General features: G+C 48.3%; 2 protein-coding genes across 2 annotated transcripts in view; one reads left to right on the forward strand and one right to left on the reverse strand.

Moving 5' to 3' along the window:
• Positions 1 to 12673, forward strand: part of CCND1 (cyclin D1) — an 18877-nt gene continuing 6204 nt past the window's right edge. The window contains exons 1-4 of the mRNA XM_068148397.1: positions 1 to 420; positions 2183 to 2398; positions 3078 to 3237; positions 8755 to 8903. Of these exons, the coding sequence (XP_068004498.1) occupies positions 223 to 420; positions 2183 to 2398; positions 3078 to 3237; positions 8755 to 8903 (723 nt within the window). The 5' untranslated portion in view covers positions 1 to 222. The remainder of the gene's footprint in view (positions 421 to 2182; positions 2399 to 3077; positions 3238 to 8754; positions 8904 to 12673) is intronic.
• Positions 3202 to 12673, reverse strand: part of LTO1 (LTO1 maturation factor of ABCE1) — a 28631-nt gene continuing 19159 nt past the window's right edge. Inside the window, exon 5 of the mRNA XM_068148400.1 lies at positions 3202 to 5516. Within this exon, the coding sequence (XP_068004501.1) occupies positions 5448 to 5516 (69 nt within the window). The 3' untranslated portion in view covers positions 3202 to 5447. The remainder of the gene's footprint in view (positions 5517 to 12673) is intronic.

The raw sequence follows: 12673 nt of genomic DNA on the forward strand, positions 1-12673 counted from the left end.
CTCATTCTCTCTCGTGCTTTGATCTCTGCTTAACAACAGTAACGTCACGGGGACTATACAGGAGAGTTTTGTTGGAAGTTAGAAAGTTTTGCAGCCTCCAGAGGGCTGTAGCGGCAGTAGCAGAAGCAGCGTCCAAGGAACTCCTGGAAGGGGAAGAGAGAGCGAGAGAGCGACTGACTCAGTCCTGCTGCAGAAAACTGACTCGAGACGACGGAGGCAGACATGGAACATCAGCTGCTGTGCTGCGAGGTGGAGACCATCCGACGAGCCTACCTAGATGCCAACCTCCTCAATGACAGGGTGCTGCAGACAATGCTGAAGGCGGAGGAGACCTGCTCGCCCTCCGTCTCCTACTTCAAGTGCGTGCAGAAAGAAATCTTGCCATATATGAGGAAAATAGTTGCCACTTGGATGTTGGAGGTTTGTATCTTTGGGGCATTTTCTTTTGCAAGTTTCGGCACCGAAATGAATTAAGCCGCAGAGCCGCTTCCCCAGTTCCTCTCGCTCCCGGCTCCCCCACCCCCCCATCCGAAGTAAGCTCCCCGGCGGGGCACGCGTTGCTCTGCCTTCGAGACGCCCGCTTGCGACGAGGGGACCGCGGGCCGGGGCTACGATCGCCGCCGCCGTTATTGCCACTTCGTTATCCCCGCTGCAGCAGTCGGGTCCGGCCGCGGAGGGTCGGCGGACGACCCCTCCTCCTCATCCCCTCTTCCTCCAACGCCGGCACACCGGGTCGGGGGTCGAGGGGGTGCCCTGCACCTTTTCCGGCCGTCGGGGCAAGACGGTAGCGGCAGAGGGGAGCGCGGAGGAGAGCGGTCCCCCCCGTCCGCCGCCGCGCTGGGGAGCGGCCCCGGCTGCGAGCCCCCGGCCAGCCCTGCCAGTTCATTTTTTATTTTTTTTTTTTTCTGGGGGATTTTATTTTAAATTAATATCCTTGTACACGTATGCAAGTGGCTGCCCGTGCCAGTATTACGCGCCATCTTTGTTCTTTTTATTTGCAAACCAAAAAGTGTTTATTAATCGAGAGAAAAAATTAAGAAAGTCCCGGGGAGCAAGCCAAGGGTGTGTGTGTTGCGGGGGGGGGGGGGGGAGCGGGGGCAAGGGGGCCGGGGGAAGAAGGTCGGGGGCCGGGGGAGCCCGCTGGGGGTGCGGGCAGGGGGACCGGCCGGAGGGGCTCCTGCGTTTCTGGGGGGAGCTGCAGGGTGAAAGTTTCTTTGTTCAGCGCAAAGAGAGGCTCGGGCTGTGGTCACCCCTCAAAGGCATGCTTGTGCTGCGGCCGCGATCTGCAAGGTTGCCTGGGAAAAGCGAGTTGGAAAAGGCCCCGTCCCGTGGTGTTACACGTCTGTGGGGGTGCCCAGCGGGAACCCCAGGAACTGAGCTACATTTTCATGCCTTTTCGGAAGCCCTGCGTGCCCGCGATGTATTTTTAATTAATTTTTGAAAGCGCAGCGCCCTGCCTTCCTCGGGGTAATGTCGCGCCTGGCTGTGCTGGAGGGCTGGAGAGGGAGGCGGTGAATTTCACTTCGGGGGGTCTCCCCAGAACCCCCCAGCAGGACCATCGGCACGGGGGTCGGTAAAGGACCCCCGCCGCTTCATTTTCAACCTTTTTGCAAAGCCCGAATAATTTTTTAAATATTTTTAAATATTTTTTGAAAAGATGACGTCTGGGGAAATGAGACTGGCCGCCACCTTTGTGTCTCGACCAGAGCGAGCAATCGGCAGCACAACGGCGAATTAGATGAAAAAATAAAAGCGAAATAAATAAATCCGGGGGCAAGCCTGGCTCTGCACCCCATTCCCACGCACGGGGGTTCGCATTTTCCTCAGCTTGCCTTTTTCTTGGCTTTTTACAAAATCTGTTCTAGGAGCTGGGGAGCAGGGGACAGAGAAGCTCCTCTTCGATTTCCCCCCCACGCTCCCCACACTGCCCCCCCCCCCCATCCCCCGCATTTAACCATGAATCGCCTGCGGATTTCTTAACGCCGCATTTCTCTCCACTTTGTCACTTGTGACTTTCTCTTTCATTTTCTTTGATGCCTGTTTGCCCATTATTGATCCGTTTCCCCCCTCTTCTTCCTCCTTGCCCTGCAAAGCCTGGGGGGCGAGGAAGTGAGGGCGGCCGTACAAACCCAGCTTTCGCTTGTATTAAATTATTCTTCAACGATCTCTTTCCTTCTTCCAGGTTTGCGAGGAGCAGAAGTGCGAAGAGGAAGTTTTCCCCTTGGCTATGAATTATTTGGACAGATTTTTGTCGTTTGAACCCCTCAAGAAGAGCCGATTGCAATTGCTCGGAGCTACCTGCATGTTTGTGGCTTCAAAAATGAAGGAAACTATTCCTCTGACCGCAGAAAAACTGTGCATTTATACAGATAACTCCATTAGACCCGACGAATTACTGGTAATTTCACGTTTAATCACCTCAGGATAAGAAAACCAAACCAAACCAAACCAGAAAAAAACGAAACCCCCAAACCAAACCCGCCGATTGGGAAGCCCCCCGACAGCGAGGCAGGCGGGGATGGGGGCTGCCTCGCCTCCAGCAGGGCTGCCGGCCACGGGTGGGAGCCGCTCCCCGCGGCCGCAGGAGCTGCAGCCCCGGTGGCGGCGGCGGCCCGGGACGGGGAGCGGGGCCGGGGCAATGCCAGGGGCGTACGGCCGTGCCGGAAGGCCGTGACCAGGCCCTTGCCCATGCCTGCGCCGGTAGCAGCCGCCCCCCGCCTCCCCCGGGCTGCTCCGCGAGGACCCGCCGGCACCGCGCGGCTGGGCGGCGCGTGGGCGCCCCCTGGCGGCCCCGCAGGGGGCTGCGGCGAGCGCTTCCCGGACGGGACTTGTTTGGCGACACCACCCCCGGCCCCAATCCCCCGCCTGCACCCCCTGGTCGAACCGGGTCTTCACCGTGGCAGGCCACCCCACACACACTTCACACCCACACGCCCCGGGCCGGGGAAGCGGGCAGGGCCAAGGGCTGACTCGCCCAGCAGCGGATACCGGTCGCCCGGCCGTGTGCGACTGGAGCTAACCACATTGTCCCTCTTCCTCTTCTCTTCTTCCCCCTTCCCTCCCTCTTCTCGTTGCAGCAAATGGAGCTGCTTCTGGTGAATAAGCTGAAATGGAATCTGGCTGCAATGACCCCCCACGATTTCATTGAACATTTCCTTACTAAAATGCCTCTGGCAGAGGACACCAAGCAGATCATCCGTAAACATGCTCAGACTTTTGTGGCTCTGTGCGCTACAGGTATGAGCCCTGCACGTTAAGCAAAGCGTGTCACTCCCCTACACGCGCCTACCCCCGGGCTGCTAAAGCCTCCCGTAGCTGTGGTCTAAAGCGAGCTCACAGAGCTGTGTGCAGGTAGTTTAAGCTCTGGTTATTGCCCCTTGTTTGCAGAAGGTGGATTACTCCGCAGAGGTAAGTTTTTTCCAGAGGATACTTTGCTTCTGAATCGAGTATGTGTGTTGTCAGGGAGGGAGAAGCACCCGCACACACACACTCTCTTTGTAGCCGAGCCGTGGAGCGGCAGCTCGGCGTGGCACAATTTCTTCACTGCTGCACACCGGCTTTGGTGTGGGGGCTGCAAAAGGCTTACTGCCCGCACGGGGAAGCCCTGCCCGTGTGGATTCATTCTTAAGACTGTTTTTAAAGGCGGAGGGAGAGTTTGCTTGTGAATAGCTCTGCGTGGGGGGTTTAAAACTTCCCTCTTCAAGTCGCCTTTTCTCCCCCCTCCTCGGTGGCTGGTGGATTGGAGGAGGGCCACGCGGCACAGAGGCTTTCCTGGCACAGGACCCAGCTGCTGCCATCTGCACCCTTCTGACCACGTGCTGTGCTGAAGCCATGTGCAGGGCCAGCCTCCAAAGACGCCGACTGTTCCCTAGGCCAGGTTTGCAGAGGCCTGATCTTTGGTTTCAAGGGCACTGTGCGGGCACGCGCGCGCTCGTCCTTTGATGTTCCATGTTTGCATGTGGACTCTGTGTGTGTGTGCATTCGTACATGTGCTGGCTTAACCAATGAAGAGGGAAGGAGGAAAAAAAAAGGGGTTTAGAAGAGTCTTTCTGTTCTCCAGATCCCGCTGTTCCCACAGGACAGAGTGGAGGAGCAGGGACAAAGGAAGTTCTAGAGGCAAGATTCTCCGTTTAAACAAAACGCGTTCGGTGCGTTTGCTTTTAGCGTGGCGAGACCAATCCAGGAATGGCAAAAGGAAGAAAAAGCAGCCAAAGCAAATGGCCTTTTGCAGTAGCATGCAAAGAGGAATGCCAGACACTCCGTTGACACTGATAAAAACTTAGTGCAAAGGAGACACAGTGCTTTAGTAAATGTTAATATTCGGTAGCAGTTGCGCTAAAAAAAAGAGGGGATCGAGCCTGCGTTTGGACGTGAGAAGAGGTATCCACACCTGAAAACCCCGGTGGAATCCCTGTGTGGTCAGTGGCACCAATTAAGGTTGTGTAGTTTATTTTTCCAGAGTTGGATTTGGTATGAAAAGATGGAAGAAAGATTGCAGGCACTGAGAAGAAAAAGTTGTATGTCACAGAACTGGCCCTTCTGCGAGGCCTAAAGATAGAACGACCAAGCCATAAAAGAAAGATTTATAAACGCTGGCTTTGCTCTTCCTCTTGGGCCTACCATCAGCATAAAGGGCAGTTGCTAAGTCAGAGTGCCTGGGAGAATGCTTGGTGTTCGGAGTGCTACAACCTTCAAACAGCCTTCAGACTACCTGCAGCAACATTTTGGGAAAATCAGCCCTAACTCCATGCCAGATTCTGCCAGATAAGGCTGCTGAGACTCCCAGGGTGTGATTCAATAAGGTTGACGCTTCCTCGGCTGTTAGCTAAGGGAACAGCTATCCGGCCTCCCCTTTGGATGTGGGGCTGTTTAACCTAGGTTGTTGTGCTGGCAATGACAGGGATGAAAACAAGAGTAGTTCAAAGGTTGGAGACTTGCTAAGAGTCCAGTACTTTGATCATCCTGTCGGTGTTGTTATGTTTCTTTTAGGAAGCACATCCAGAGCCTTTATTTAACACTGCTACCCACCACAGCTGGAGAATGGATTGCTAAATGAGAACCATGTTCTGGGAGTTTCACTTAGCTTTTAAAAAACACAGTGCTGAGCTCACCAGCATTGGGGCCCTCTTCAGCTCCCTACTGAAGCTGGGAATCTTGCCTGAGGAAGGAGAGCTCAGGAAGGCTGCCACCAGGCACTGTGTTTTTATTGTTATTTTTGGATGTCAGGATTTTCTCTGCCTCTTGCTTTCCTCATGACTTCTTTGTTGGCTAGTGAAGATCACATGTGGCTTAAGTAGCATCTGGACTTTGCTTTGCTGTTGCTGGGTTGTGTTGTATTTCCCCTTGCCAAAATGAACCTAGATGGACTGCAAATGCGTTGTGCTGCCTGGATGCTGTGGGGCCCAATCCAAAGTCCACTGGAAACACTGACACTGGCTTAAGTGGCCTCAGGGGCAAGTGCAGCATGTTCTTTGCTTGAAGTGCAGTCTGTGTCCTCTGCTGTGAAGGAGGGTCTCCTAAGAAGAGACAGCAAAGTAATGGTTGCTTAGAAAATAAAGCCTCCACCCGCTGGCTTAAGGAGGAGAAGGCTGTGGGAGTGTTTGCAGATGAGTATGTGTGTGCTTGCTCCAGAAAGAGAAGGTTATGCTGCAAGGTGAAGTTGAGGGGAATTCCTTCTAAGCTGCTGCTTCAGTTGTCTGGCTAGCAGAAGTGGATTTGTTTGATTTGGTTTAGTTTTGAAATACCCATTTTCACCAAAGGATGTCTTTGTGATCTTTGTGCTGTGGTAGGTTCAGGAGAAAAAGAAAGAAAAAAATTACCAGGGGTTGTTTGAAGTTAACATGTAATTGTGCTTAATGAATGGGGCTTTGGCATGGCCTAGCAAGGCAGGGAGAGCTCAAAACGAAGCAGGCCTCTTTTGGCCCAAGTTAAGACCGGTGTTGAGGGAGAACTGCAGCTCTATGCAAGCACAGCAATGAATAACAACAAATATTGGAGCTTCAGCGTTTCATTATGTTCCTCTGGTTATCAAAACATAGCAGGCTCCTTTTATATTACCATTATTACTGCTATTATTATTATTGTTGTTGTTGCTTCCCTCCTCTGGGATGGAGAAAGCAAGCTCCCCCCTTTGAAAGGAGCGTGTTACAATTCTCCTATTCTCCGGCCTTTATAAAATTGGAAGTCTCAAGGTATGTGACCAGTTGGAACCTGTTGCATCTTGCAGCAAGTGATTTATGTTCACAGTTTTGATTTGCCTCAATGAAAAGATTTTCATTCATAGCCCCCAGCTCTCCAGACGGATGGAATTGCTGCTCCATTTAAAAAGGAAAAGGGGTGACTCGCCTTGTTAGGAATTTTTTTAAAGCGCTGCAGCGCCTATATGCCTGCTTTGTCCTCCCTTCAGGGTGGCTGGCATTCTTCTCTCTCCTCCCCCTCCTCTCTCTCTCTCCCTCTCTCTCTTTTTAACAACGCTGAAGTTGTTTATTCTTTTTGGATGAAGTCTCAGATAGGCTACTGGGGATGTGTGCTTCAATTGATGGGGCCCCCTACCCCATTGTGGTTGTGTCAGGTCTAATTCATCTCACCGAAGCCCCCTTGTTCCTGAGCGCTCAATAGCGCAAGATGAGGCGATGGAGGCTGACAATGATGCCACACTCTTCACTTGGGGGCATCCAATTACAGGCGAGAGGGGCCCCCTGATTAATATGCTGAAATTAGTGGCCTCTGCCACAAATAATTCCTTGTTGAGTTGCAACAAAAAGGCAGTCCATGCTGCTTGTCTGGAGTGGTTATAGGGACAGACACAAACTGGTCATTTAAACTTCATTATCACTTTTCCACCTTGGAAAGAATGAGGGTGTGACTATGAATTCATGTTCTTGTTTACTGCTCCATTTAAAAGAAGAACGCAAATATTAATGCCAACCGTGATCCTGTCAGGACAGACTCATTAAAGTGACACATTTTGGTCATGTTCTGTTTGTGGAGCTCAGTCAATAGTGTCGCGAACGCACCGCCACCTTGCCCCTCTGAGCAACCCAAGCGTGGTGGAATTCATGCCTGCCACTGAAAGCCCTCACTTCTGAAGGCTACCTGCATCAGCGTTTCAGCCAGGGGCCTGGCACTGCAATGTGCTTTAGTGGCAGTAAGCAGTTTGGGCTACTTAGTGGGGAAGGCTGAGCTTGATTATAAGGCTGTGTGCGTTCCGTCTGCCTGGGAATGGGCCGTGAGGAAAAGGGGGATAAACTTACATTTATTTCAAACGTGGTAACAGAAATGAGGTGACTTTAGATCAAGCTTGCCTTTTCGCAGGCAGTGCATCACAAAAGTTTGGCCACAGTTCACCCTATCAGTTGAACTTGAAGGTTCACAGAATTTGATTGTGAAGGTTCATAGAAGGCCAGGCCAAATGTCCCTTTGAAGGTGGGTATTGGTCAGGGCTACAATGGCGTGTCAGAGGTATATGAATAGACTCAGAGAGGGGACTTGCACAGAGTCCTGAAGTCTTTGGTTTCACTGGTAAAACATTGACACAAAAGTTATTTTATCATAATAAAGGAGATGCATGATTTAATACTTAAACTGTTCCACTGAGCCCTCTAAGCTGTCCAGTCCTTTGATTTCATTCAAGGGTTTGACAGATGGTTTATATTTTTTCAGCCCAGAGGAAGTTGTATTCTGATAAAAGCTGAAGGAATGTATCTCAGGTTCTTGTGTATAATGTGGCATTTCCCTTTCTTCCTGACAAAATTAGACCTTTACTTGTGCCACTTACTGCCTTTATTTCTGACTCTCCTCCAAGGTGTACGCTGCCGCAGATCAAACGCATTCCTGGTCGGCAGCAGGAGTCTTAGCATTAAAATGTGGATTATTCTTATTAGAAAAACCCTCAGCAAAACAAAACAAAACCCAAACCAAGCCCACGCTAAATGGCAGAGATAGCCCCTTAAGGAATCATGGGAGTGGCTTTGTGGAGAGACCTACAGCAATGCAGTCTGGAAGGGGGCCCAGCCTCTTGTCAGCATGGTGTCACATCAGAATGTAACTGATTGTCCGCCAATTCTTGGGACCCCCGTCACTTAGTTATGCCACATTTACATTAAATCCCTGTTGCCAGGATGGATGGCAGCCACTGACAAGAGACTAAGTTGAGACAAAGCATTTTTAAGATGAAACCTTAGTTTAAATACGGATTATCTGCCTCCTGACAGGGTTAAGCAGTCTTTCTCTTCCTTTCTTTTTGGTGATGTTGTTGTTCATTAAAACTATATCCCTTTGAATGTCAGTGCAAAGGTTTCTGCTCTCAAGGGCCTGAGGACTCCTTACTGGAGTGCACCTAGGATCTGATCATGCAGAACGCTTCAGAATGCCAACAGGTTTTCTCCGCTGTATGGTGTCGTTGAGCCCAGTGGCATTATAGATGTGAGCGAAGTGTTTTAACATCTGAAGAATGGGGGCCCTGCTCCTGACAAAAATACCTTGGTGTGGTGAGTGGCGGCTCAGGCTCAGGAGGAGGAAGGGCTACTACTCACTGAAGCACAGCTGCCCATGTGGAGAAATGTTGACAGGTTTGGACCTGTAACCGTTGAGAGTGGGAGGCACCTTTCTGCTCACCATTTTCCCGACCTTTTTTGGGATGCAGTAGCTGGCAGCTGAGGCCATGCTGGTAGCAGAGTGTATGTATGGGCAGGCTTCTCCTGAAGCAATCATTTCAGTCTTCTTTTTTTTTCTCTCTCTTCTTTCTTCATACAGATATTAAATTTATTTCAAACCCACCTTCCATGATCGCAGCTGGCAGTGTGGTAGCAGCTGTGCAAGGCCTGCATCTGGGGAACACTAACACTTTCCTCTCCTATCAATGCCTCACACATTTCCTATCACAAGTTATCAAATGTGATCCGGTAAGTGACTCTTTCTCTCGGTTGATCTCCTACTTTAGAGTTTAAGAATGAATGCCTGCTTACTGCACAGTGCCTAATCTGACAGCAAATCTGGATACAACTCCAGCCTCAGAAGGGGCTTTTTGAATGTGTTCTCTTGTGTCCATCCGAGTTGTCTGGATGTAGTTACACCCATTAATAATCTGTGATGACTCTGCTGCAGCTCACTGATAGCAATGCCACATGCAGCTCTAATGTGTGTGAGCAAAGAGCCTCTGACCAAACAAAGCAAACTCTGCATCGACTTAAACCAGGAGTCTGTGTAAAACTAAACTTTGAAAATAGACAAGGAAATGGTTACAGAGACCTCATGGTATCTCTGACCTTATCTTTGACCATTCTTGAGGCCTTTTATTGTGCCAAGTGGTGTGAAAAAGCCCTTCTTAAAAGAGTTCTAATGAGCTAATTTGGTTTATTACGTGCTAGACCCGCACAGTAGCTGGTATTGAATTCCTTTTTGGAACAAATGCATGTCCCACGACTCTCTGACAAGGTAGATGGTCCTCACAGGACTCTCATTTTGCCCTGCAGCTTCCAGGAGATGCACATCAGTTACTAGTGAGCAATAAACCTTTCATGACTGAATGGGCCAGGAAGGGAGCCTACAAGGAAGACCTAAAGTCAATGATCCATGTCATAATGGTGTGTGAAGTTGGGGCAGAGTTGAGCTTTGTTTTGTAACAATGTGGAAGACCAATAAATAGATGCTTTAAAAAGGTTCTTGTGAGGTCTCCAAGCGCTGGACAATGAGTTGGATAAAGACAACTCTGTGGTTAGAAGCAGAATCTTGGAGATGCTGTTAAATTATTTTACATGTTAGCAATTTAAATACAGAGAGAACTGTACTTGTCCAGATGCTGCAAGGCAGGCTTTGCATAACTGGACTCTGTTGATAGGATGGAGTGATTTCTGGAGAGATGAATGCATCACCATGAGTCATTATTCACTGAAGAATATTTCACTTTAGACAGACTGTGTGAAACAATTGCTGACAAATCTGAGCTCAGTGTATTACTTCGATCACCTGAATGATGCCTCAGCATTGAGCATGTTATTTTTGCCACTCGTAGTACTGCAGCTAAGGTACTATGGATCCGGTGCCGAAAGGTTAAGAACTTCAGATGCTGAAATCAAATACTGCTCAGTTGGGTATGCACATGTCATGCTTTTAGTCACTTTGTGCAATGTAGATGTTTCAGTGTATTGCTGGCCACTGTCCAGTGGGAGATGTTTGAAGCAGGTATGGAGATAAAATACTAGGCTTGCTATCTGTGCTGACAGTATCTGATGCAAACAGCATTACTTAATCATCCTTGATACAGAGCATTGACACAGATCCTCTCACATTGTGGAGAACAGCAGCATGTCCTGATGTGACTTGACTTAGTTGATGACAGAGCTCTTTGAAAAGAAAGTGGTTTTAGCAAGAAGGAGAATTCTGGCTTATTTCTTATTGTCCAGAGTCATTGTGAGGCCACCCTCTGTATGACCTGAACTTAAAAGCTTTGAAAAGAAGTAACTCCCCTCCATCTTTCATTGCTAAATCTATTTGTGTTGATCAGCTAGAGTTAGAAGCAAGGTTTTTGTAAAGGTTGCTACAGAAAATAATCTTCATAGATTGATAGATGATACATGTGTATGTACACACTGCTGTGTTTGGATTGGAGTAAGGGAACAGCATCTTTTTGCTGCTGGTGCTTTGGGCAGAGCACACTGCTTGGTTTCACACCTGGGATGATGCCCCTGCATAGAGAACTGCCCACGAGCTGTGCCTGTGTAATCCCTGCTATGCAGTGCTGTTCCTGTTGCCTTGGTTCACTAGCAGGTATATGAAGTTTGTTACTCCACAGTGATGGTTCCCTGGGTCAGAGCACACAAATCAACACATTTTATATTGGCTTCTCTTAACTATTAAGAGCATGCATTGTAACATGGCTAACACTCTCCCTGGGTATTAGCCAGAGCAGCTGGTCTGATGGATTTCAGGTTATATAATTACACTTCTTTACCTTCAAGTCTGAAAGCAAGCTGAATCTGAAGTAAAATGAATATCACCTGATTGGAATTCCTTTATGGTTCATGTTTACATTGGTAGGAGTCCAATTTCCCATTTTGCCTTTGATCAGGGGTAATTAGAAGTCAGATAATCACAATTAGAAGTCTTGGGCTGTCTTCCATCATTCTATTCTTGACCCCATCATCCAAACAGATTGAATTCTACCTGACATTCATTTCCAGGCCAGAAATTTGCTAAACTAGATTAGATTGGGTTTCTGTGCTGTCTGTTAGAGTGCATTGGAATTCGTCTCCTGCCTGCCCCTACTCAGAGGCACCTTCAAACATGTGCTTGTTATCCACACCAGGTCAGGCAGTCACAAAGGATTTCCAGGCAGTTTCATTTTTGTTGTTGTTTGTTTCCTTTGGTATCTGACCCTGTAGTCTGATCATGTCTGCTGTGTGTGTTGAAGGTATTTGACCACATCAGTTAAGCTAGCAAGGCTTTTTTTTTTTAACTTCACTGAAGAGCTTAATTAATCCAGGAAGGGTTTATGACCTTGAACAAACTGTGGGCATTGAAAATTTGAGTAGTGAAGCAGAAGAGTGGTTGGGAGAAGTTACCAGAGTAATGCACAAGTTTTGTATTTGCTTTTCAGTGTTGAGAAGTACTGAGAATGAAAAAAGCTACGGTGAGGTTGCTCCCAGTGAATTGTGTATTTTGCAGTTACTTTTGCTAGCTCCAAGACATTCCTGCAGACAAACTAGTAGTGACTGCATAGAAAAAGGAACAAAAAATGCCTAGAACATTTCACAAATACTGTTCATTCAACTCCAGCTTAAACTGTAGTCTGTTCATGAGAAATGGTAAAGATTGTGTTTTAAAGAATGCAGCTACAACATACTCTGAGAATCTTACAGGAGAGAGAAGTAACTCCTTGGTCCAGAATTACCTTTTAATTCCATAGTCCTGAGTCATTATTCATGACTGGACCCCAGAGGGAGAAGAATAGGTATTGATAGAAATTCTTTCACATGGTTTTAGTTTTCAGAGCTCACATATGCTATATGCAAATGCTGAGGATTAAAACAGAAAACACACACACAAAATAAAATATCCACCTCCCTTCCCCCCCAAAAAAACAATAGAGTTCATTTTGCTCTGAAAAGGAATGGGCTGTTTGAAACACTGAACATGCTGCCTTGTTAAAACAGAATTATCTTCAAAAGGGCCTGGGTTTGTAAACCCCCAAACACCCAACCCTGTGTTCATTCATGAACTGCTCTTGAATACATCCAGTTCCAAGTGGGACTGAGGTACGTGGGCCAGGAAGTACAGGTAGAAGCCTTACAGTCAGGATTGATCCATCATATCTTGGGGGGGAAGGGGTGAAAGGACCTCACAGAGGTCTTATTGTGAAGGCCAGAGGTATGCAGGAGCCAAAGGCATGATGACTTTAGGATATGAGGCGTTTCTTTTTGTCATTTAAAACGCTGTGTGTCTCTGTCAAGAGGAAATATTACACTAGGGTTTAAACCAGGAAAGGTCATAGGTTATGTGTTTTCAGTGAGCTGTAACTGATGGTCTGATCTGCTTAGAGGTAGGATTAACCTCCCTCTCTCTCAGAAAGGACTCGCAGAGAATTGTTTGCTTGGGTTTCTAATCTTATTTTACCCCAAATGCCATGTGCCCTTATTGGTGGCAGAGGAGATTCTTGTGGTAGTGGAATCAGTGA

Source organism: Melanerpes formicivorus, unplaced genomic scaffold (genome assembly GCF_026170545.1).
Source record: "Melanerpes formicivorus ecotype bairdi unplaced genomic scaffold, bMelFor1.0.p_v2 SCAF_16, whole genome shotgun sequence".
NCBI lineage: Eukaryota > Metazoa > Chordata > Aves > Piciformes > Picidae > Melanerpes > Melanerpes formicivorus.